Source organism: Cotesia typhae, unplaced genomic scaffold (genome assembly GCF_013202065.1).
Source record: "Cotesia typhae breed Kobodo isofemale line unplaced genomic scaffold, CoteBio_Ctyphae contig_43, whole genome shotgun sequence".
In the NCBI taxonomy this organism is placed as follows: domain Eukaryota; kingdom Metazoa; phylum Arthropoda; class Insecta; order Hymenoptera; family Braconidae; genus Cotesia; species Cotesia typhae.
The window spans coordinates 4,347,392-4,371,564 of record NW_027423752.1 but is presented as its reverse complement, the minus strand read 5'-3'; the positions used below and the strand labels follow the sequence as shown (position 1 = coordinate 4,371,564).

General features: G+C 29.9%; 5 protein-coding genes across 12 annotated transcripts; 3 read left to right on the top strand and 2 right to left on the bottom strand.

Moving 5' to 3' along the window:
- Positions 1-131: 131 nt before the first annotated feature.
- Positions 132-6,392, top strand: LOC141528339 (uncharacterized). Of its 2 annotated transcripts, none has more exons than XM_074244346.1 (8): positions 132-545; positions 2,194-2,340; positions 2,408-2,523; positions 2,972-3,062; positions 3,151-3,853; positions 3,947-4,187; positions 4,603-4,839; positions 4,982-6,392. In XM_074244346.1, the coding sequence occupies exons 1-8, from the start codon at positions 466-468 to the stop codon at positions 5,044-5,046; spliced, it is 1,680 nt and encodes a 559-aa protein (XP_074100447.1). In that variant the 5' UTR covers positions 132-465; the 3' UTR covers positions 5,047-6,392. The 2 variants fall into 2 exon arrangements, with proteins under 2 accessions (XP_074100447.1, XP_074100448.1); XM_074244347.1 differs by lacking the exon at positions 132-545 and adding an exon at positions 1,861-2,077.
- Positions 6,384-9,107, bottom strand: Srp72 (signal recognition particle 72). 2 transcript variants are annotated; one of them, XM_074244344.1, is made up of 3 exons: positions 8,949-9,107; positions 8,678-8,795; positions 6,384-8,250 (listed from the first exon to the last, which is right to left on the bottom strand). In XM_074244344.1, exons 1-3 carry the CDS (start codon positions 9,046-9,048, stop codon positions 6,483-6,485), a joined length of 1,986 nt encoding a protein of 661 aa, XP_074100445.1. In that variant the 5' UTR covers positions 9,049-9,107; the 3' UTR covers positions 6,384-6,482. The 2 variants fall into 2 exon arrangements, with proteins under 2 accessions (XP_074100445.1, XP_074100446.1); XM_074244345.1 differs by having other exon boundaries at positions 6,384-8,238.
- Positions 9,108-9,605: 498 nt separating this feature from the next.
- On the top strand, positions 9,606-13,287 carry Knk (cytochrome and DOMON domain-containing protein knickkopf). The gene is made up of 9 exons (XM_074244336.1): positions 9,606-9,917; positions 10,543-10,762; positions 10,882-10,990; positions 11,064-11,302; positions 11,411-11,579; positions 11,670-11,781; positions 11,844-12,116; positions 12,187-12,840; positions 12,967-13,287. The coding sequence occupies exons 1-9, from the start codon at positions 9,869-9,871 to the stop codon at positions 13,170-13,172; spliced, it is 2,031 nt and encodes a 676-aa protein (XP_074100437.1). The 5' UTR covers positions 9,606-9,868; the 3' UTR covers positions 13,173-13,287.
- Positions 13,288-14,235: 948 nt separating this feature from the next.
- Positions 14,236-17,743, bottom strand: LOC141528335 (protein fem-1 homolog A-like). 3 transcript variants are annotated; one of them, XM_074244337.1, is made up of 9 exons: positions 17,530-17,743; positions 17,038-17,169; positions 16,427-16,878; positions 15,965-16,273; positions 15,427-15,790; positions 15,294-15,354; positions 15,045-15,215; positions 14,738-14,983; positions 14,236-14,654 (listed from the first exon to the last, which is right to left on the bottom strand). In XM_074244337.1, the coding sequence occupies exons 2-9, from the start codon at positions 17,112-17,114 to the stop codon at positions 14,307-14,309; spliced, it is 2,028 nt and encodes a 675-aa protein (XP_074100438.1). In that variant the 5' UTR covers positions 17,115-17,169; positions 17,530-17,743; the 3' UTR covers positions 14,236-14,306. The 3 variants fall into 3 exon arrangements, with proteins under 3 accessions (XP_074100438.1, XP_074100439.1, XP_074100440.1); XM_074244338.1 differs by lacking the exon at positions 17,038-17,169 and having other exon boundaries at positions 17,515-17,742; XM_074244339.1 differs by lacking the exon at positions 17,038-17,169 and having other exon boundaries at positions 17,530-17,742.
- Positions 17,744-18,002: 259 nt separating this feature from the next.
- On the top strand, positions 18,003-23,867 carry LOC141528336 (uncharacterized). 4 transcript variants are annotated; one of them, XM_074244343.1, is made up of 12 exons: positions 18,003-18,351; positions 18,491-18,733; positions 18,827-18,955; positions 19,035-19,256; positions 19,339-19,469; positions 19,630-19,834; positions 19,910-20,285; positions 21,123-21,317; positions 21,387-21,583; positions 21,640-21,791; positions 23,113-23,452; positions 23,728-23,867. In XM_074244343.1, exons 1-10 carry the CDS (start codon positions 18,244-18,246, stop codon positions 21,769-21,771), a joined length of 1,938 nt encoding a protein of 645 aa, XP_074100444.1. In that variant the 5' UTR covers positions 18,003-18,243; the 3' UTR covers positions 21,772-21,791; positions 23,113-23,452; positions 23,728-23,867. The 4 variants fall into 4 exon arrangements, with proteins under 4 accessions (XP_074100444.1, XP_074100443.1, XP_074100442.1 ...); XM_074244341.1 differs by having other exon boundaries at positions 18,005-18,351; positions 21,123-21,583; positions 23,113-23,289; positions 23,416-23,452; XM_074244340.1 differs by having other exon boundaries at positions 18,005-18,351; positions 21,123-21,583.
- Positions 23,868-24,173: the final 306 nt, after the last annotated feature.

Genomic DNA, 24,173 nt, shown 5'->3' with positions numbered 1-24,173 from the left:
TCTTGAATAGAACAATGAGCGTTGCATGTTGCTTGTGTAAAAATTTAATGTCTGTCGTGTATACCTTACGTATGCATATACGTATAAACATATATATGTACATTGATATACCTAAGTACTTATTCAACATACACATGTCACCTTTCACACACCACACCATGAAAACGTTACAAGTTATAGTTCATAGTTAACAGTGTGTGATGTGATATACGAGTAATAGCAAATACCAAGTGTACAGATATTATAATATCGTAAACAAGATCGAATGGATTTAACCTCCACGTTTATTGACAAAAATACGATTTTCAAATATATCATATTTACAGTGAAGAAAAATAGCATCTATTGTTTGTAAGAAAAACAACAATAACACAAATATATTAGTAACAATAACTATTGGAGAAGTTATAAAAATTGAATGCTATATTTTAAGTACGCCATTTCCATTAGTTACTTATTAGATAGATGAGTCTTCAAGACAGTCTTTTTGCAGAAGAAGTCGAATACGACGTAACATTATTTGCCAAAAATAATACTCGTAAGAGGTGAGTAACCGTTACCTATAGGTTTATTTTTTCTTCATAATAGTGAACAATATTTATAAGCGTTTTTGCTAATCACAATAAAATTATTTATTTGGATGGATTTGAACGTAAATATTTTTTTTCTAATTTTTCAGATTTTGTTTATTGCAAAAATTTTATTACTAGTGGGTGTGAACAATTTCTAATTCTAATTTTTATTCAAAATAATGTTGATATAATTTAAACTGTAATTATAATTAATTATACGGAAAAATTTGTCTAAGAAATGTAAAAAATTTTTACATAATTCGTTATATAAATATTAAAACCCAAATTTATTCAGGTGAAAAAAATAATATTAAAAATTTACGACATTAATTTATATATCAATATCAATGTGAGTAGTAATAAATAATAATAAGTAATGTAATTTAATAAATTTTCTTTTTTATTAAAGACTTATGATTTACGATAATATTATGAAGGAAAGTTATAAAACGATAAATGTTTTTGTTTATTTATTTCACGTGGCGTTTGATAACTAAAACAATTACGCAATTAGGTCGTATTCATAATAAACCCGATCTGTTACAGCTTAATAGACATTCGGAGAATGTTTAATTTCATTTGCTATGCTAATAAAATGAGAGGCTGGTTTATTCACCGTATCTACGGTATCTGCGCCCATATATATATTTTACATACATAAACATATATACATATGCACCGATAGTTACAAGTTACCGTTAACATAAGTATACACCGCAGAGAAAATAAACGAGCGGGTTATATACAAGTTATTTTCAATTATATAAATAACTAGCGAATTAACAAATTTCAATTATAGAAAACTTATTTGTATTTTTTAATAAGAAACTTTTTATTCTAATCTTAATAATTATAAAATCTTAAATATATAATTTAGCGCTAAGGAATTTTTGCGCTCTGTTACATGAATTTTTACGATCGGCATTAAATTTTTATCTTCTGACAATTGTTGATTAAAAAACTAGAGTCATGAATTTTATTGTCTTTGCATAATCAATTATGTTTTTTTTTCCTTTTTTAAATAAAAAAAACTGACGGTAAATAACAAGTGCTATCAGCTGACCTATTGTTTGGTAATAAATAAATAAATGGCAATTTTTAGTATAGTTTTATATATATATATATATATATATATATATATATATATATATATATATATATATATATATATATATATATATATATATATATATATATATATATGAGGAAGCCAACGAAAGAGAAAGTTAACGGAGTTATGTAAAAGTTTATAACGTGTTGTGGATCTTGACGGTGGGGTTTTTGTAGACAATCTAGTTGCATATTCTGTGGGGTATAGTGTGTAGTATTATACTAGACTCGATGCCTACTACTGCTCGTTTTGTATTACGTTGACCACATCCTCTCAGTAAATGTGTATTTATTTTTCTAATAATTATTATTTATTTATTTTAAATATACAACAAATTTATTACACAATCCCGTATTGAAAGCTGACAGAATAAAAGCACGGAACTCGTTCTGATGTGAGTTTTACTTTCAAAATTAACAACTTTTCATTTTTAAATTCTATCAATTTTAACACAAATCAATTGCAGTTGATTGATCATTATTTAATTATTTCGTTTGTCTTTATTTACAGAGTACTTCTTTTTCCACCCGTTAATAATTACAGAAGGTTCATAATTCACTCGATTGTGCAAGACAATTTTCAAGAACTTAGTACATTTTCTATTGGGCAAGGATACGAGAGGAGGACTGTCGTTTGTTTCAAGGGAGACTTATTCAGGTATTTTATTTTATTGTTTATTATTATCACTTTTTTTTTTATTATAATTGATAAATTTTTTAAATAGAGAGTTTCAGTTGGATGGTGGCCAATCAAGAAGCAAAAGTGAGCTTAAAACTTGGAAATCTAATATGGGTGTTGAGGGACCTTTAACATCTATTGATAATTCTAAACAAAAACCAGGTAATGACTTTTATCTAATAAATGAAATTGAAAAATGATAACATTAAATAGTTATAAATTATTAGCATTATTTGACTGTCGAAAATTACGAATTGTGATCAAGAAAAAACTTAAAATCAATGATTTTTTAACATTTTTAATCACTATACAATATTTGGGTATTTTAAAAATGAATTTTATAATTATTATCACTATGATAAGATCAATAATCGATCATTTATAGGATCTAATAGAATCAGCAAACTATTCAAAATTGTTTCAAAAACCTAACACAAAAAATGGACTATCAGAAAAAAATACACAAAAAAATTTAAAAACAACAATTGAAGACTTATCTAGTAATATCAAATAAAACAATAGAAATTTTATAATAAAGATATGCTCATTATAAAATTATTCTCATTTTCTTAATTATATAAATAATTACTGACAACTTAAAAAATTGCAGTTAAATCAGCGCCAGCTGTTGAAATTTACCGGCCACCAGCAGCTAGAAGATTACAAACTCCAACTACCTCTACAGAATCATCACAAACAAAGTAAATTTATTTATTTATTTATATTTATTAAAAACTATTAGTATTATGAATTAGACAATTTATTTACTGATAAAAAATATGAATTTAGAACGAAACAAAGACGACCAGATCGAGCAGTGTATGTCCCAAAACAGCGTCGAAGTGTCGATGATTCACAAAATGAAAATCTATCGACGAAAAACACTCGAAAATCTAAATCTGCGAAATCTCTTCCATCTGAACCCAAGAAGGAAATCTCCAGTCAAATCAATTCCGTTGAGATTAAAAATTCAGTGAATGCGGAAACTCTCACAGCCAAAGAAGTTGCTGACTTGGATGTTAATTTGGAAGTAAAAGTAGAAGAAGAAAAAATAGAAGTAGAAGTTGAGTCACAATCAGTAGATAGTTCAAACTTAGAAGGGCATTTTAACTCTGAGCAGTCTATTGAAGACACAGAAATGTCTGAGGATAAGTTGAGTGTTGAAGATGGCGTAGACAAGCAGAAATGTAGTAATAGTAGTAAGCCTAGAAACTTAGTATCGGATGTTTTAATAATATCGACAAGTGATAATACCAAGAGTGCAATTGTTAGTAAGAAGGAGGAAGTTTATCAGGAAAATGATGACTTATCATCGACGACAAATGTCTCACCGTTGAGACTACCGGAAAAAAAACCGAAGAAAGTTGCCAGGACTAAGAGCAAGCCTGCGTCACCTCCGTTACCACCAGTTAAAATAAACCGCGATGAGTGCGATTGGGACAGTCTCTTTGATGACAATGGCGAGTGCTTAGATCCCACATTAATTGAGGAGGTAAATTATAAATTATAAATATTTTCTCATTAATGTGTTATTTAATTGCTTATTTGAATTAATAATAATGTTTTTCCTTTATTCTATAAATAGTTGACGGAAGCCGTGGGAGAAGTGACGATAGAGCAACCAAAAAGCGACTACAAAGCATTTAGTAGACCTGTCGAGATATCTAACGACGAATTTGGGCATGTTGTAGAAATTTACAACTTTCCATCAGACTTCAAGACAAGTGATCTTGCAACCGTATTCAGTCCTTTCAAGAACGGTGGTTTTGAACTCAAGTGGGTCGATGACACTCATTGTCTGGGTGTATTTAGTAGTCCTCTCGTAGGTAAATGAATAATCGCTTTCATCATATTTTTTTTAGTTATATGTTGTAAGATTCGCTAGTTCTAATTACCTCGTCAAATCATTTGCTGAAGGATTGACAAATTGTGTTGTAAATAATTTTTTTTTATACTAAGGTAATATTTGAGTTATGTCTCACCATTTTCTGTGAATAATTTATTACTCAATAGATTACCGTGGGTCAAGGCTGAAAGTAGGACAATTTTCTTTGAGTCGCTTTCTACTTACTAACAAGCTTAAATTATGTAACACTCCTACACGTGTCACTTTACTATCTAATGTAGATTATTTAATTTAATTTTTTTTTTGTTTTTTATGAAACATCATTTATGAAATTTAACCATTTTTTTAAAGATTTTTTTCTAAATAAGTTTTAATTTGGAATAATTCAATTTCAGCTGCTGAAGTATTGGCATCAGATCATGCTTTTGTTAAAACACGTCCTCTGAGTGAAGCAACGGCTTTGAGCAAAACAAAAGTCAAAAGAAGCGCTGAATTTTTACAACCTTACAGAAGTAGACCCGAAACATGTGCAGCGCTTGCTAGACGGCTCGTTACTGGAGCTCTTGGTGTGAGATTGGCAACTGCTAGACAAGAAAGAGAACACGAAAAAATTGTATTGCGTGAAGCTAAGGGTAATGACACCATAGGTTATTTGAGAAAATTATTTCTCTGCCATTTATATCAATATATTGATGTATTATAATACAACTCGTATTATTTTACATTCGCAAGTTATTTTAATAAAAATATAAAAATAAACTATTTATTTTTCAGAGCGACGCCGATTGGCTGCCAAACAACGTGAAGATATTTGGGAAGGTATTATTGCCCAAAAATGATGATAATTAATGGTAGTATTTCATAAATCAGTAAATTTCACATTTTAAACTTACGTAATAATTAAAAAAAAGTTTTTAACTATTTGACATTTTTTGACTTAATTTCAAAACTATAAATAATAAAAATTATAATGAATGTTAATGAATAATTTTAAAGTGTGAAATTTAATATCAATGTACAATTAAGTGTACACATATGTGCCTTACTCATCTTAATTAACTTAGTAATTAAGTTTCACAATGCGCATTGTTTTTTTTTTTATGATAATGAAAAAATATCCATATTTTTTTTTTTTTCGCCAGTAGATGAGTGTGGCAGTATTTATTTAATTGCAATGTTAGTAAATCAAAGATGATATTTTAAATAACTTATTAACGTGAATAAACAATAATATTTAAAAACTATCGAGATAAACTAGCAAGTAATTTAATAAAAGTATCAATTATCTATTTAGTATGCAAAGTTATATACTTTATAAGAGTTTAAATGCAGCGTGTTTATTTAAAAACGCCTGATGCAATGTTGAAAAAAGGTAATAGAAAGTAAATTTATTAAAAGTTTTATTTTTACCTCAAAAAACTGCCTCTGATATATCACTAGTATCATAATAATATCATATTATTAATATAAATAGACGAATTAATAACCAAAATGTTAAATATTTACGACAATAAAGCCTGAAAAACGTATAAAATGGACAAAGTACATATAAAGCCGCTAGATCTCTTCTTAAGTAAACTTTAAAGGATATACAACGATTTAATGTTAATTTGTGTTGCGTAGTTTAATGTATCTTTTCTTTAAATTAAAAATTTTTTAATCTAAAGAAAAACTTTATAAATATTACTGTACGTTTTAAATAACAAAAGTTTTGTAATTTTATTAATTACATCTTACGCACAATCAATGATGAAATGATCGATAATCGCATTACAGATGTCCGGAAGGTTAAAAAAAAATTTTTTTTTAATCATTAAAATAGACAAGTTTTAATTTTACTTCAAGTATATAATTTTTGTGCTTGAAATAAAAAATTTTCGCTTGATAACTTCTAATAGTTCAATAATTTTTAAAAATTTACAATTTCAATAAAAGAAATATTTATTCTTAAATAACCTTAAAAATCGAACTCCAGTATCTGTAATTCAAAACTCAAATTATAATTTTGTAAAAAAGGTTATAATATTTTTCTATGAAGCTGTTTCTAAACTTTTTTAAATGTATTACAAGTACCTAGTCATTGTGCGAAATGTTATTAATATAAAAGTAACTATAAGTAAACCAATAACCATGCAAATCTTGATTCAACAGAATTGATAACAAAAAATAAAAAAAATTTATGTAATTAGCCTTCTTTTATTAATCTCTTATGCAATAGGATTACATTTAATTAATTTCGTACAAATATAAACAAAAAATCTATCAATCAATCAAACTACCATTTACCACCTTTCTTCTTTTTCTTCTGCTGAACTTTTCTCTGCTGCTGTCTAGGTCCAGCAGGTTCCACAGCAGGACTATGTCTTGGATTAGGTGAAGGTTTCACATTGGCCGGCATCTTGGTGATGTCATAAAGATCACTAGCTCCCGCAGCAGTTCCCTGAGTTCCCTTCATAGCAGTGTCCCTATTCCTGCGGTCCCTCTTCTTCCTAAAACCACTTCTTTCATGTCTAGGCAACCACCTCTCCGGATCAGGCGCTACCGAGGGGTCATAATTCTTCGGTAATTTTCCCTTCCTCTTTCTTTTCTTGGTCTTCTTAATCTTCTGAGCCGAATCCGTTCCAGGTTTCCCTGGCGAAGGTTCAACTTTTCTCTTAATAACCTTCGTCCCAATGACCCAGTTACTGCTCTCTAGTACATCAACATCAATCACCCCAGCGACCTGGTCCAGCGGAGGTAGTTGTTTAGAAAGTACCTGTGCTTTTCCCGGTGAGAACTTGGAATACGCGATTATAAGCTGCGCCAATGTCTTGGTGTCGTTCGGTGAAGCCTCTAGAAGCGCTTCGAGACTCGCAGCAGCGACTGCTACTTCCCCACCACGTAGATGGAAGTCAGCAGCTTGACGCCAGAGAGTTCCTAAATCTCCAGTTTTTTCTTTGTTATTTTTGTAGTAATTAACCGCATCCTTGAGAACTGCAGAAGCTCGTTCCCGGTTATTTTCTGCCATGTGCAAAGTAACCAGAGCACTGACTACTCCCGATAATGAACGATCGCGTTCATTCAAATTTTCTAAAATTTCAATCGCCTTTTTGCGCTCGCCTTGCTGAAGCAAAAGCTGAACACACGCTAGCCTCATACATAAATCATTATTAGGATTCAAATTGTTCAGCAGTAAGTCAACTGCTTCTTGAATCTTGGCTTCCTTGCTGAGCTGCACAGCCTGAACGAAACTCGCGTCCTTCTGCATGTCTGGATAATCTTTGACCAGCTTCCCGCAAAGCTTCTGGCACTGCTCGCCCTGGTTTGTGTACAATGCAAGCAAACACTGATTGTAAGCGATACTTTTACGCTGCCGGGAAGTAAGCTTGTGTTCGAGACCCTCCAATGTGGCGCTCTTCATGCGCTTCTTGCTGCTGAATACATTGTGATCTTTGTTCAAGGTGACAAGATTATTACTAGCAACAGCAGCGAGTGCGATGTCATCCGGTTTCATTTTAAGCGCGTTCATATAGAAAGCTTGAGCCTCTTTTTCACGGCCTTGGAGCTGTAGACAGTAACCGAGTTGGACTCGAATGATTCCTACCTCATTGTCGATCTCACTTTCGGTAGCGTCTTCTTCGAGGGCTTCTTTGCACATTTTCTCGGCAGCTCTTAGCTTCTTCTCTGCTTCTGCTAAAACTACCCGGTCGCCGGAGCTTCCTTGCTCGATTAATCGACATGCTGCGTTGTAGGTCAGCTCGTAGGTGTCCTCTTTCAACTGTGGGACGTCGAGTTTAGATCCCTCGGATGTCAAGTTTACGATGACAGCAGCTAAGTTTGTCTCGCGCTCGTCTTCGTACTCATCGTCTGTGTTTTTAATAATGTCACGGTACACTGCAAAACATTCCTCATATTTTTCTAGACGGTAGAGGATTTGCGCTTTCAATTCTTTCAGTTTTAGTGATGGGTTAGATACTTTTTCGACTACTGCTAATGCTTCGGGGACTTGGTTCAGTCGGTATAAGCAGTAGGACTTTTCAAATTCCCAATTACTAAAATAATAACTATGTAAATTAATATAATATACTAATAACCATAACAATAATAATAAATTAAATTATTATCGAAAAATTGGTAAGTTTGTAGTTATAAAAATTATATTAAGCCAATCCTAATCCAATTTTTTACATAAATTATTTAATTTTATGTATCACGACATTTCAAGTATTTTTAACAGATGAACAAAGTTTTAATCAATTAAATTGTATCATTAACAATCTATTTTCTTTCTAGTATTTTTGAAAAAAAATCTTAATTATGACAGTAGCATGAATCCATGCCGAGATGCTATGATGAATAAAATCTAATAATTCATGTTAAGAATTGAATTAGGGTTGGCTCTATATAATTTTTACAACAACAATAATAATAGTTAATAAGCTTTGTTAATAATAAAGTTTTAATAATTAATAAAATAAATAAACTTCAAACCTGGTTTGTTTTCCATATCTAGATATAAGTTGAAGCGCATCATTAAATTTCGATAATTGAATAAGACAAATTATTTTACAATGCAAAGCAGCTTCATCATCTTGAATAAATGCTAAAACTATAAATTACTTACGTTAATTTTCTAAGTTTTAAGTTTCAACTTGAAAAATTAAAAATTTTTTTATAATGTGGATGTTATTTTTAGAGGTTACTTTTGGAGTAATTTGTATGGAATGTGATTTAAAATAAGTGAAAGATTTTTACTACTTACTTTTATGAGCAACTTTTAGTGCTCTCTCAAAGTCACCACTGTGTCCTAGTTTGTTTAATTCGCCATATAAAACAGGCAGATTGTTGTCTTTTGAAGCCATGTCTCCTCGTTAATGTATCGGGCTGCCAGACAAATGTAAAATGTAAATATGTAGCAAGTTCCAACTCGACACAATTAATAATAACCATCACAATAGTAAAGATGAAAACGCATGCGCAAGAAAATTTTTTAAATTCTGCTAAAAATTATTCATTACTTTTAGTTCGGTAAAAAGTTTATGAATTAAAATTTTCTAAAAATTTATTTTCATCAGTTTTGTTATAAAAATTATTATATATTTAGGTTTAATTAGAGTTACCGAGTAGCACAAAGAATTTTCAAATCAGTAGAAAATTAAAGTTTAAGTACAGAAAAAATCTTCATTAAATCTTATTCAATTTTTTAGTAAATATTTTTGCAATAATAGATTAATGTATAATAATTACAAATGAAAAACAAAAATAAATATTTTTATTTGAAGGTGTAGCGGAAATAACGGTTTTTTTTTCTCAAGGCAATCAACAGAAACAGAATAGTTGTTTTGTCTGATACCCTGCGTACTTTCTCTTTGGAGTTATTCTTCAGTCAGCTCAAGTAATTCAGCTATTAACCATTCGAATAAAATCTAACATCTTTATCTTACTTTCTTATTAAACGTATATCATACTCGCATGTATGCGTAACTTAGTTATATCTTTATGTATAACTATTTTAATAATTTATTATTGTTTTATCCTTGATCAAGGTCCAAGATCATTTGTGTTAACTATTTTTTTTTTAGAGGTTCCAACGAAAAAATCCCCATATGGGTCTCAAGACAGTTTAAACACCCAAACAATGTCATAGTTTGTTAAGTAGTTTAGTTTGTTTATACTTTTAAAATGTTTAAAAAATGTAACTTGTTTGCTGTTTTAATGTTAATACCGATTGGTAAGTTTATGATACAATTACTAAGTATAAAAAATGTATGGTAACAATCACTTGCAATATACATATAATTCTATATTAAGTAGTAAAAGTTATTAATTGTCGATCTAAAAAATTAATTCATTCAGCTATTGTTCATTAAAATACATTTAATAAAAACAATTTATTTTATTTGAAAATTAATTTCCATTCAATTTTATAGAGGAAAAATGTAATGTTGTTAGTGTTTTTATTATTGAATATTATGAAAAAATTATTTGTTTTAATTCGTTAATTTTTATTAACAAATTATTTAACAAATTTTGAAATTTTTTCTGATATTTACTACAATTCTAAAGTAAAAATTGTAGTTTTAACCATCAATTTTTTTTATTCGTTAGAATTTTGTGATGCAGAGGTTATGCTTTCTTCTTAAAGTTCATCCCATTTTTTAAATTAAATATTAATAATGTAGACTTTCAAAATTTTTCTGTGGTTGATACGAAAATTTTTTTAATACATTTAAATTTTGTTTATAAATTGAAGAAAAATCTGCCAAAAAAAATTAAAACAGTTATAAAAAAGAAATAAAAAGTGCTCACAAAATTTAATCATCTTTAGTTTCAAAAATTTTACAATTTTATTACAGTAACATCACAAGAGCCTGAAGAAGAATATAAAGGAAAGGCTTTAGGAAAATTCAATGCATATCACCACCAGGTATCTGGAGAAGTTCACGCCGTCGATGAATACACATTACTTTTAACCTCATTCAACTACGACGGAAATGGCGCTGACGCATTCTTCTGGGCTGGTGCGTCAAATCGTCCTGGTCCTCAAGGATTTATTGTTCCAGACGAATGGGGAAAGTGAGTATAATAAAAAAACCCGCTTTTATCAATGATCACAATATGTTTATTGTTATAAATTATAAATAATTATTCCATGTATATACATTTTTTTTATTATAATTTATTTTACTCAACAGAACTAGTATATTAGATCGTTATTTCAACAAAGACTTCACATTAACATTACCAGACAATAAAAAAATAACAGATATCAAATGGCTTGCCGTTTATGATATTGGGTCGCAGGTAATTATTCTGAATATGATTAAGCTAATTAAAATGTATATAATTAATTTATGATTTATACGTGATATTGTAGAATACATTTGGTGATTTATATATTCCCGAAGAATTCGAGCCACCGGCACCGCAGAAGATTTCTCAACTATCGCGAAGATCACACGGAGTGACTTCAGACCCGATTGTCATCTTAGACGCTAAAACAATTAGCATTCCGCGGTTCCAGTACGATGGCAAGGGTAATGATACGTACTTTTGGGTTGGTTCCGGTGCACAACCCTCTAGCAAAGGTGTCAAAGTACCTGATGACTATGGATAGTAAGTAGCAGTCTTAAGTTTATTGATAGAAAAATTTATATCATAAATATTGGTATTATTTTAAATTTTAATTATTATAATTATAATTACTTATTTATTTGTCAATAGTTTAGATTCGCTGAGAGAATACAAAGGCGAAGATATAATCATTCAACTGCCCGGTGAAATGACCATCTTTCAGATAAATTGGCTGAGTATTTTTGACGTCAGCACGAGGAGTAATTATGGGTCTGTGATAATTCCTGAAGGATTGAACGTTCCACCTTCTTTGGTCAAGGTATTTATTATTTCACTACAATTTTTTTTATTTAAAATTATAATTAAATTTCCAATGAGATTGTTTTTAGAGGCTATGAACTTTTTTTAGGCTATTAAAACAATGTCGACATTGCCAAATTGTGTGCAGTTGCATAAAAATTATCAGGTTAGCTGGGAAATATTTGGACCGCAAATAACAATTCAATTATCCGGTCAAATTGGTAATTATTAAATGAATTAAATTTTTTTTGAGTAAATTGAATTAAAAGCGAATAATTTTAAGGCGATGATGAGTACATGGGATTCGGATTGTCTGGATCTAAAGAAAAAAGTCAAATGGAAGGTGCTGATGTCACTATTGCTTACATGGATGATGTACGTGGATATGCAACTGATTACAATATTACTTCAAAAGCGCCTTGTGGTAAGACGCTAGGTCAATACAAGGGCGTTTGTAAAGACGAGCTAGTCGGAGGTACCGAAAGCAATCAATTTTATACCGCAGGAAAGGAAAATGGAATAACCACAATTACTTATCGTCGCAATCTTATTTCTCGTAAGTAAACTCTGGTTAATAATTAATTATTAATTAATCAGTAATTATAATTTTGATTTAAAAATTTTAGCTGACTCTGGGGACAAGCCATATCCAACAGATCATCCAGTTTACGTGGTCTGGTCTCTAGGTCGTTTAGACGAAAACAAAGAGCCTAATTTCCATGATTATTATCCTAAAACCAGTTTGAAACTTGAATTGAATCGAGCTGAGCCGGAGAATACATGCTCTGACTTTACGGAGCTTAATAAAAAATATACCGAGCCTTGGGAGAAGTTTGACATATTTGACCGGAGTATCAGATCATTCAAGGCAACGATAGGACCTTCTGGAGGAAAAAAAGGGTACCAAGGGATGACTGGACTGACTTCCATGGGCTACGTCTGGTACTTGAATGGGCTAATGTCACCAGAAATTTACCTACGTCGCGGGTTGACCTACAGCTTCCGAGTATACGGTGGAAATAATCCTCACAGTCCTAATTTTTATCATCCGTTTATTATCACTGATGAGATTCACGGTGGGTATGACAGACTTTCTGATGTAGCGCAAGCACAGGTTCGAGTACTTGCTGGTGTTGAATTTACTAGACGTGGTAGGCCCAGACCGACTGCCGTAGGTCCGCTTTGTCTGAGTAAGCACGGGGAACGTGACCGTAGGCTCGATGATGATTTTTTGAGCTTCCAAAAATTCAATCGAACTTTAATTCACGTCTGCGAACCAGGTAATTTTTTTATTACCTTGAGAATCTCTTTGATTAATTTTAATCATCATGACGGTTTTGATATGTAAATTATTTTCAGTGATTTTTTTTATTTTATGTAATTAAATATTTCTTTTTTAATTAAAGGTGACGGTGGAATACTAGAAGTAACTCCAAATTCAAGTTGGCCTGACACTGTTTACTATCACTCGTTCACCCACGCGAATATGGGCTGGAAGATTCACGTTGTAGACGCTTACATCCGTGTAAGTGGGAGCAGCACCGATGTCTTAACATCTACCAGATGGTTATTAGTCATTACACTTTTTATACTATTTTTTCGAACTGTATAAATTTCAATATACGTTAATTAAATTTCAATAACTCATTAAATTAATTAAATATCAATAACTATTAATGATAAATTTTAGTTGTAAGAGCTTGTAAATAATAAAAATTTGAAGCTAGCGCTCAACGACTTAAAATTTATTAACTAAAAATTAACGAAGTAAAGAGCAATTTTTGAATATTATTTTCAACGTGAATAAGTCGACTTTATTTTTATGTTATAGTTATCACTTAAATTGTATATTTATCACTCAGATCCTATATTAGATCTTTTTTTATTTCATTAATAATAATAGTTATAATAATATTTGATATTTTTAGCAACGATAGTTGTGAAGTAATTAATAATTTTTTAAAACTAATATAATTATAATAAAGACAAAGAGAAACAATAAAAATGAATAAAACAGTCTTTGAAAAATTATTTAACAATAATAAAATTTTGTTAAATATGTATGTAATCAATAAACTAAAAAGCCAATACTTAAAAATTTAATTATTCTCTCAATTTGTCTCTTTTCATCAATATAATACGTATATTTTTTGTGTATAGATAAATTTTTTTAATACACACACACATATATATATATTAGGGTGTGCCAAAATGTAACTTCCTTGATGGACCTTTTAAAATTGGAATTTTCAGTTCCGTTTTTGAAATCAGCTGTGTTTAGGCCTTTCCTAAGATATTTTGGGGTAAGACGATAGATTTTATTTTCATAGAATTTTTTAGCAGGAGGTTTAATTGGGCACTTCCGGCGAAAATTTGAATTTTCAGCGGAAGTGCCCTAACTAAGCTCCAGTTAAAAATTCTATGAAAATCAAATTTATCGTCTTACCCCAAAATATCTTAGGAAAGGCCTAAACACAGCTGATTTCAAAAGCGGAACTGAAAATTCTAATTTTAAAAGGTCCATCAAGGAAGTTACATTTTGGCATACCCTAATATATATATATATATATATATATATATATATATATATATATATATATATATATATATATATATATATATATATATATATTGATCCTTTACCATATAATTCGCCGATTAATTAGAAGACGTGATATATTCATAATTTATATTTAAAAATTAATTTGATATTTATAGTACTTAATAAATTCGTAATAACTTTCTTTTACTCCCGATGAAATTCCAAGAATTGGTGTAACGTCACCGGCAAATCTTTTCGGGGAATTCCGTACTTGAAAATCGCCTGGGCTGCGTAACAACACAGTGTCATGTAATTAACGAGATTAACATTGTTATTAGGGTTTGAGGATATCAAACGCGCTGGAGTGTCGCCAAGGCGATTCGGGATATCCAAGTGCGCACCATAGTCGAGCAAAATTTTTATCAAAGGATTGTGAAAATTGTAAGCGTTACTTGCTACATGAAGCGGAGTTGAGCGAAGTTCGTTTTTAGCATTTACGTAAGCACCACATTCGAGCAGCAGAGTCACCACGTCTATTTCCGGAAAAATTATCTGAATCATAAAAATGTTATGTTAAGTATTAATTTGAAACAAAGGTTATAGTTATAATTTTAATTAAATGAATGGTTTGAGACCTGGGTGACTTCAGAGTTGAAGTAACTTGATGTAATGGTATTTGAACTCGATACACACAAGTGTAGTAGTGTGTCACCGGTAGACGTTGATCGATGATTTTGTTTAACTAATTTATACACAAGTTGACGGACTTCTGTCTTTTGTTCTTCGGTTTGCGCGGTTTTTATTAGTAAGTATATTAAATGAGTAATACATTTTAATATACGATCGTAATTGTCTTGTTGTTTTTTATGAATAGGACGTTGCTGAAAAAATTTAATTTTATAAATAAAATGACATAAATTTTAATATAACTGTAATTAATACCTGCAGCCATTGTCTTGCTTCAGCAATTTGGCAAGAAAGTAATTTGAAAACCCCAATGATATCGGAATATTTTGGGCCTTCTTTATCACCATTCTGATCAATTGATTCATTTAGATCAATCATAATCCTGACAATAGCCTGCGCAGTGAAACAAGTATCTGTATAAAGTATCTAAAATAAAAGAAAAAATAAATCCATAATCAAAATACTGAAAATACCATAATCATTTTAAAAAAATGATAAACCTACGGAATCATTTTTAACACGAATTTCTAATGCACGGCGCCATAAATCAATACAATATTGATATCTACAAAAATAATTAATGAAAATATATTTAATAACGTTTAAGAAAATAATAAATAATTATTGAACAAATTACCGTAAAGCGTCAGCGTAGGCTGCACCCCGGAACATCAGTCTATAAAGTGTGTCCTTGTGGTGTTCTCCGAGGATCCGTTCGCAAATAAGTAAACTCTGTATCCGTATTGCGTCTAGATCATAAGCGATAGTGTTAAGTTCATCTAAGGTAGAAAACTCAACGATATTTCTAAAACAATCTCTCTTTGGCATCTGTGGTTTCTTCGGCAGCGGTTGATTATCGACTAGATTAGCATTTCTTATCGCCATTGATTTACGCCAGTACTTTAATGCTGTCTGTGCATCGTTGTGTTCATCGAAAAATGTCGAACCCATTAATTCATGAGCATTTGCTAGACTTTCTGCTGAATAATTAACACTTCCAACTGCGAATAAATTATAATTATATAAATATTAGTTGTTTATCAATTCTATTAAAAAAAATTGATATTATATGTATTATAGTTGTAATGAAAAGTGTATGATCATTGAAATATTATTCAACGAGCACACTGAAAATAAATTATGGATTTGAATTTATAAATATTTATTATAATTACTTAAATAATCAAATATTTGCGTAGCCTCCTTGAGACAGGCTGTTTGTAATGCATCATCATTATATCTTGATCTCAAATGTGGATCGGCATTGTACGCTAAAAGTAATTTTGTTGTATCAAATCTATGCTCTTGTATTGCATAATGTAAGGCAGTCTTATTTTGGATATCTCGTGCATTTACATCAGCACCATTTCTCAATAAAAATGTACACAATTCAACACTTTGAACAGAATTTATCAAACATGTACCACCATTATAATTAGCTAATAGTATATCAGCACCATTTTCAACTAAATATTCAACGATATCTAAAAACATAAAGTATTTATTAATAATTATTAAATTAATTAATAATGATAACAATAAAAATAATTGAAAATTCCCTTGAACGACTTCCTTGAAAGTCTCAGTCTAATTATAAAATAAAAACTTGCATAATTAACGTTATTTAAATTAATTACCTAAGTGTGTCATAAAACACGCTGATCTGACGGGTGTCGATCCGGTATCAGACATAGCATTGACATCGGCTCCATGGGACACAAGACACTTCAGTACAGGCAGTTTACCAGCAACGGCAGCACACCATAGAGGTGTCACATAGTGAACAGATCTATCGTCAGGTACTTCATACATCCCACGTTGTTCAATGTCTGCGTTGCATACTGTTATCAGGTATTCAACAATCTCCACGTGACCTCTTTTGCAGGCAATAAATAATGGGGCACAATCATCCTTTATACGACTAACTATTTCTTTCCGTATAAATTTTTTATGATGCTCTAGACGATTTCGAATCGAGTAGGATAATCGTGCTCCAGGCGCTATGTATTTTAATTCTTTTATCAAGTCGTCGAACAATTGGTCCATCAGATGTGCTGAGTACTTGTTAAGCCACATGGTTAATAAATGGCTGAAATAAAAATTATTATTATTAATGAAAATAGTAAAAATCAAAATTTATCTATATTTGTAAAAGATTGCGACTGAAAATTTTTTGTTAATAACTTTCAAGCAATTTTTCTTTTAGTAAAAAAAAAATGAATATTAAACTCCAGTTTATTAATTCTACATAAAAGTGAATAAATCTTCTTCAATTAACTTCACACACGTCACATTTTTCTTTTTATATTTTAAATTTGTGATCATCACAAATTAATATTTTCAAAACAAATAAAATTGTGTTTATATTTTCCCAAGTTACCTATAAAAAAAATAAAGATTATTATCAGCAACAATAACAATAAAAATTTATAAAATAAACTTTATTGTTAGAAAAATATAAAACTATAAATTTATTGTCTGTAAAATTATTATGAATAATTTTTCTTTTATATACTTTGTTTGTGAATCACAAACAAATAAACAAAGAATCAATTTTATAAAATCTTCAATAAGAAAATTGTGGTATAAATGTATTTTTAAAACAAAAATAAATCGCAAAGAACAATTAAAATAATTAGTAGGTAAGCACTTATAAAATTATTTTCGAATGATTTCTTATTAGTATTGTATATTTCGAATGAAGTAGAATAATAAAAATAATAACCTGAAATCTACCAACCAGATTGTTGATTATAGGACGTTACAAACTAATTATAAAATAAAAATAATGTATTTCTACTTATAATTATTTGAACCTAGTGACACTTTGAATAACGGTGGAGCGATTTTGAGTTGTCAATGTCAATTGGCTGATTGTTCACATACTGTAATGTGTGTAGTTAAATTGGTGTGTTAAATAAATAACTAGCTGTAAAGTAGAGGGACAATGCATGAGTCGTGAATCGTGTGTGAGAACAACAAATTCTCCCACTACTCACCACTTCAATACCTTTTTAAAAAGAAAAGAGAAAGGCGATAAGAAAGGGGTTCTTTTCTTGGTATGAATTTTTAGTTTAAATTTCTCGCGTTTTTGCGTAGCGTTAGTTGTTCTGGGATGGCCAATCAGCGACGTGGATTTCCGCTCGTGAAATCATGTTCGCCATCACCATCTTCGTAGTCAAGGAGACGGGAAATACACGAAGGCTAGATAGAAGGAGGACGATCGGGATAGGGTTTCCAGCTGTTATAGCGTCCCCGTATCCGTGTAAAGATTTTAGTTTATATTTGGTCACCAGATAGCAGTGGTGTTGTGGAGATCCGCTTGAGGTTTCTAATGCGCATGACCACACATGACTATGTAGTATTGTTTTTTCATTAAAAGTGATAAATTAAAAAATTATTTAGTGTATATTATTTGTTTTTTTACGTTATAAAATTACATTTTGATTAAAAAATGGTGAAAACTTGTTCAGTGCTTAGTTGTGAAAGTGGGAGAAAAAATGCGCGTAAAAAAAATAATGTTTGCAATCTGCGTCAGATTTCTTTATTCAAAATTCCAAAGGTAACCTTAAAATTTTTATTTCATAATTTATAACAAGTGTATTTATTTATTATTTAGATTAAAATAAATTTATTTATCATGTATCACTCATAATATGATAAGGTATAGGGTTATGAAAACTTTCTTATATTTTTCAAAGGATCCTGAAAAATTAAGGAAATGGAGCTCAGGGTTAAATCAAGACTTAACTGCCAATAAGTTTATTTGTGAATTACATTTTTCTAATGATGATATTATTAAAAGAGATACCGTAGAATTATTTAATAGTGATATTTTTGTATCTGACCGAAAAAAGTATACATTAAAACCAAATGCAATTCCAACAATAATTAAAAATAATACGTCTTTAGAACGCAGTGATTTACCGTTGAATCCTAATAATGTAAGTACTATGACGGTTCTAAAATATCTATAATTTGCTCAATCGATGAAATATACGCCATAAGAATGAAATATATATTTTTATCAATTCTAGAATGTTTCAACGCTTGAAAATTCACCTCCAAGGACTTCTAAAGATGAAACTCTTGTTGGTTCTCTAGATTTTCATGTAGAAGTGAGTCACCAAGATACTTCCGCCAGTACTCCTAATCTTAATTACGAGGTGAGTAATTGCGTCTTTGAGATGAATTTACTGTCACTACTTCACTGTTTTTTAATTATTTTATTGTATTGTTGTGTAGCTTCCACCCGATTCTCTAAGTGAAAATTTAAGTACAGAAGACACTTTAATAAAATTAACTATTATAGAATTAATCGAAATTTTAAGAACTAAAATGTTACCTGAAAAATGGAGCTGGGCCAGTGACGTAAAGGATTGTCATAAAGTTTATTTATTTTATGCAGATCCTAAATCTCTTTCGTTAAAATTTCACGTTAAAATTGATGAGGAGTTTAATATTACGGTAAATTATTTTAGCCCTTAGTAATTATTTTTCGGTATAATTGAATTTACATTCTAAAATAAAAATTTTTTTAAATAATTAGTTAACAAACATAAAAACCAATAAATCAACTGGGATATCATTTGATCTGTTGATAGTTGAAGATTTTTGGGACTTATTGAAACAGTTACAAAGCAGTGTTTTTTGTGATGGTACAGGATTTGATTCTGAAAGGTAATAATTTTAACTAACTTTTTTTATGATGAAGGATTATGAAACTATTCAAAATAAAACTCTTAAAAATTATCACTAATATTTTGCGCTACTAAATTTTTAATATTGATTCACTTACGAATGAAACATAAATCGGTGAATAATAACGGTTTTTTTATAGATGTTCTTTAAGCTGTGTAAATATATTAACTGATGAGAAGCATCAACACTATCAAGGTATTATTCGATGCCAGTCTTGTCGTGTTTTGAGACGCCAACTACAAAATCGTCAAAATAAATCTACTAAGGACTTGAAATTGCAATGTAATAATTTGAAACAGCAATTGAAATTGCAGAAGCGAAAATCCGCACGCCTGCAGCGAAAGGTTGTATTTGTACAAAATTATTGATCGTAGTATTTTAATAATGTTTCTATTTTTTTCATTGCTTCTTATGTAAAGAACATAGAGTTATATCAATTGATAGATGAGCAAAAGTTGAAATGCGCTGCTGTTGAAACTGAAGTAATTGAAAAAGCGATAGCTGATTTACCTGAAGTTCAACAAAAAGCAGTACGAGCTTGTTTTGATTGTGCTAAATTAAAAAACTCCAAGCTAAGAAGATATGATGTCGAATGGGTGTATGAATGTCTACTAATGCGAATCAAAAACTCCGCGTTGTATGATCGTCTGAGAGAAAGACAAATTTTACCGCTTCCATGTAAGGATACATTGAATTCTTACATTCAAAAATTAGATAGCGCGTTTGGTTTCCCGAAAGCTATTTTTGAGACACTTGCGTACAGAACTTCACGTATGGAAACTTATTCTAAAAGGGGTATCATTGTCCAAATTTTGATCACGCTTCTGCAGTAAAATTAACATTTTATAATTGGCAGTAGTTACTAACAATATGAAATAGTCGATTATACTAATTTTCAATGGCTTTATTTATCTTTATTAGGGTGTGCAAAAAGTTTTTTGAGCATCATAAAGAATCTCTAAGTTTCAATTGGTCAAACTAGAAACTTCGGAGTAACTCTGAAAAATAACTTTTTTCGGTTTTCTTTCGTCAACGATAACTCACGAACGAATCAACCGATTTTGACTGGAGTGGCGGCAATCGACGTGGTTTTCTAATGTTAAGAGCTGATTAGTTTTTGAAATTGATCGGTAAAGCCGTTTAAAAGTCATTCAAAAAAACCACTTTCGAAAGATTGAATTTGTCGAAAAATAAGAAACCTTTTTTAATCAGCGTTCAATTTCCTATAAAAATATTAGTTGTTTGTTCGGCAAAGTTGGTTCAATCAAGAGAAATGAAAATCCAAACTTTCTGGAATTTTTTTTTCCGTATGAATTAAACGAAAAATCGAAAAATTCAGTTCGCGACCTATAAATATTGATATTAAGAGCTCAAATTTTAACTGAATTTTAAATTGTGGTATCTTCTAACGAAATTTCAAAAACTTTTTGAAAAAAATTAGTTGATTTTTTTGCACACCCTAATCTTTAGAGAACCAACAGTTTCGTAATTGGCTTTATGTTTATGCTTATTTATTTATTTTTTTTTATCTTGGAATTTCTCAAGTAGTTTGTCTCTACTAGCTTTTTATGCTAAATAATTTTTTTCATTTATTGTTATTATTTTAATATTGTTATTACGTTTTTTCATTAGGTACACTTCTTATTGATGAAGTAGCCTTGAGTGAAGGGGTGAAATTAAATTCGCGAACGATGAAATTTGATGGTTTTGTCGACTTAGGAGATCATACACCACAAAAGTACTTAAATACAAGAGCTGACCATGCTCTTGTATTCATGTTTCAGCAGTTTCAAGGCGACTGGGTACAAGTCGTTGGAAGCTTTTTAAGTAAGAATTCTGTTACCAGTGATATTTTACATAAGCTAATAACAGAATACATACTGCTGCTTGAAAAAGCTGGTCTTCAAGTTGACTGTGTGACTACTGATGCTGCACAATGGAATAGAGGTGCCTGGAAAATATTTGGAATAGAAGACCAAAAATTCAGTTGTGAGCATCCTTACGATGCTAATAGAAGGTTATGGTTTGCATCCGACTTCTGCCATTTGTTAAAAAATTTTAGAAATGGAATAATTAAACTTCCGTGTTTTTGGGTAATTCAAAAATTTTAAAATGATATAGATATGTACTAATATAAAATACTTTTCAGACTCCTGATGGTATTGTTAAAATGCTCCATTGGGAAGTACTCCTGAAGCTTGAAGCGTATGGAAAAATGAATATGAAAATAGGTTTCAAATTATCTCCAAGTCATTTGAAACCGGAGGGATTTCAAAAATGAATGTGTTACTTGCAACGCAGGTATTTTGGAAATTATTATGTTGAACTAGGGTAAATGCACCAATTATTGACCGATTAAGGTTTTTTTTTCTATACTAAGCTATAAAAACTATTAACTTATTAAGGTAGTACTCCCTATACTAAATCACGTTGGAGAAAGAGAGACAGTGATAAATTTTGAATGTTTTTTATTAATAAATATTTTGACATTCTCGGAAATCATACTGATTGTTATTAAATATGTTGTAGATGTTATTTTCTCTCGTTGTCTTAATTTTTATAAGAATCTGAACGTCCAGTTTTGTGAAATAAAATAAAGTCTTTGATTTTCCATAAGGATCAATGGTAAAGGCAAAAATATATAAATATTTAATATCTTTTTTTCAGGACTTTCTAGGCTTCCAAAAATTTTACTGCTTAATTATAATATTACTAATAATAATATAGAATTAATAATAATTGGCTACCCCTCTTTATATCTCAGAAATAACATGCTCGAAAATAGGCCAACACAAACGCCCGTAATCGTGTTGCGCCCTTTTAACATGTTTTGTGGGTGTGTTTATGCTAAAAAAAGGCCAAAACACACGAGATATTATTGTCTGAGATATGATTGCCGAGATGTATTTACCAAGAATTAACAAAATTGTATTAATTCCTTTTGATGACGATAATTCTTCTGATTCACTTGAAATTTTTCTATTCTTCTTTTTTTCAATTAAAGCTTAAGCTTATTTATTTAAAAATATATTTTTTACTAGCTTGCAACTTTTTTTTTCTTTAATTGTTTAGCAATTTTTTCTTCTAACAATTCGTTCCTCGATATAACCGTTCACTAAAAAAATTAGAACAAAATAAAATTTAATAATCAAAAAAGATTTTAAGTATTATATTAATTATAAATATACATTTTATAGTCATTTATTAGATTGTGATAAAATCAGAGGGTCTAATAAATGACCGAATAAATTTTTACTGGTTTATGGGCTTCTGACCGATTCTGACGGATTGAATAGTTGACCGGTCTTAAAATAATATTTAAACTGATAATTTTACTGTATTTTTCCGTAAAAGTTGGAATCTGATCTTTAATTAACATAATAAAACTAAAATATTTTATATTATGTCAGTTAATATCACTAAATTAATAATGAAATGCACTTACTCTCCAATTGTACGCCAGTTATTTTTTACCGGTTTATGGCGGGTCGACTAATTGGTGACCGCTCAACAACTGGTGCATTTACTTTATGTCAACCTTGAAATTTGGAATATATTTTTTTCCTTATTATAAAAATATTGTTAAGGATGAAAAGTATTCTTTTCATTTTATGGTTTTCAGTTATTTTTGCGTCAGTTAAGAGTAGCAATGTCGATTTACAAAAATGATAATTATGAGCTCCACGATTGTGAACCAACTATTGCTTTCATGGCGAAAGTGGATAATTTAATAAAAGCAATGAGCTCTCGAACACCTGAAAATGGTTTACGGCAAAATGCTGATTGTCCGATGAAAAAGGTATTTAAACTAATACTTAATAAATTTTTAGTAATTTCATAATTCCAGTCTTTTGACATCAGCATACTAAGGCTGGATCAAAATAAAAATTACTTCCCGATTTTTGAAAATTTTCGATTTTCTTAGCGGAAAGTTAAAAATCACTAAACTGCAAAAATTAAGAGTAAGTAATAATAAAAATTAATGTGTTAAAATTAATTCCTTTAATGTTAATACATATTATCATATCTTCTATCTCACGTATCATATAAACATATGTTAATGTATAAAAACACAATTTATATCTAGGTTTTGGTATCCCATTCACATTTTTAGATATCAAGTACTACTACACATTTATAATTCACACAATAAAATTTATATCTTCCTCTTCTTCAATGCAATGTCTGCAAAAAAATTTTACATTATTTATTTATATTTCATTAATTTATTTTATAGGCCATTATTGATTTCGACCAGTATCTTCGTGATTGGGAAAAGAAAGCTAATGAAGAGAAACTTAAAAAGAAACGTAACAAGAAAAAGTCTAACGTGGAGAATACTGATGATTTCGTAGAAGAATTTGATTTTCCTATCACAACTAGTACGTTAACTGGCTTTAAAATTACGTTAGGAACCATTCTAGAATTATCAAAGTTCTTGTATGATAAGTGGAATTTTAATTATCTCATGACATCACGTTTAAATCAAGATGCTTTGGAGGTGAGATTAACAATTTAATCATGATCTTCTTTCTTTTCAATTAATATATATGCGATGTATAATTATTTTTATCACATAGCTTTTTTACATATTTTTTTTACATTGTAGAAATTCTTTGGTATCATGAGGTCAGCTTGCGGATGTAATGACCACCCGGACCCAATTCTTTTTGGTCAAGTCTT

Excerpts from the sequence above, each read along its gene's own strand:
- Knk (XM_074244336.1), top strand. The coding sequence starts at position 9,869 with ATGTTTAAAAAATGTAACTTGTTTGCTGTTTTAATGTTAATACCGATT. Across the intron at positions 9,918-10,542 it reads TTTAATGTTAATACCGATTG|TAACATCACAAGAGCCTGAA; the intron begins GTAAGTTTATGA and ends ATTTTATTACAG. Across the intron at positions 10,991-11,063 it reads TTTATGATATTGGGTCGCAG|AATACATTTGGTGATTTATA; the intron begins GTAATTATTCTG and ends GTGATATTGTAG.
- Srp72 (XM_074244344.1), bottom strand. The coding sequence starts at position 9,048 with ATGGCTTCAAAAGACAACAATCTGCCTGTTTTATATGGCGAATTAAAC. Across the intron at positions 8,796-8,948 it reads ACTAAAAGTTGCTCATAAAA|TTTTAGCATTTATTCAAGAT; the intron begins GTAAGTAGTAAA and ends AGTAATTTATAG. Across the intron at positions 8,251-8,677 it reads AGATATGGAAAACAAACCAG|TTATTATTTTAGTAATTGGG; the intron begins GTTTGAAGTTTA and ends TAATTTACATAG.
- LOC141528336 (XM_074244341.1), top strand. The coding sequence starts at position 18,244 with ATGGTGAAAACTTGTTCAGTGCTTAGTTGTGAAAGTGGGAGAAAAAAT. Across the intron at positions 18,956-19,034 it reads CTCCTAATCTTAATTACGAG|CTTCCACCCGATTCTCTAAG; the intron begins GTGAGTAATTGC and ends ATTGTTGTGTAG. Across the intron at positions 19,470-19,629 it reads ACAGGATTTGATTCTGAAAG|ATGTTCTTTAAGCTGTGTAA; the intron begins GTAATAATTTTA and ends GTTTTTTTATAG.
- LOC141528339 (XM_074244346.1), top strand. The coding sequence starts at position 466 with ATGAGTCTTCAAGACAGTCTTTTTGCAGAAGAAGTCGAATACGACGTA. Across the intron at positions 546-2,193 it reads AAAAATAATACTCGTAAGAG|AGTACTTCTTTTTCCACCCG; the intron begins GTGAGTAACCGT and ends CTTTATTTACAG. Across the intron at positions 4,840-4,981 it reads TGTATTGCGTGAAGCTAAGG|AGCGACGCCGATTGGCTGCC; the intron begins GTAATGACACCA and ends TTTATTTTTCAG.
- LOC141528335 (XM_074244337.1), bottom strand. The coding sequence starts at position 17,114 with ATGATCACAAATTTAAAATATAAAAAGAAAAATGTGACGTGTGTGAAG. Across the intron at positions 15,791-15,964 it reads GCAAATATTTGATTATTTAA|TTGGAAGTGTTAATTATTCA; the intron begins GTAATTATAATA and ends ATTTATTCGCAG. Across the intron at positions 15,355-15,426 it reads GCCTACGCTGACGCTTTACG|ATATCAATATTGTATTGATT; the intron begins GTAATTTGTTCA and ends TTATTTTTGTAG.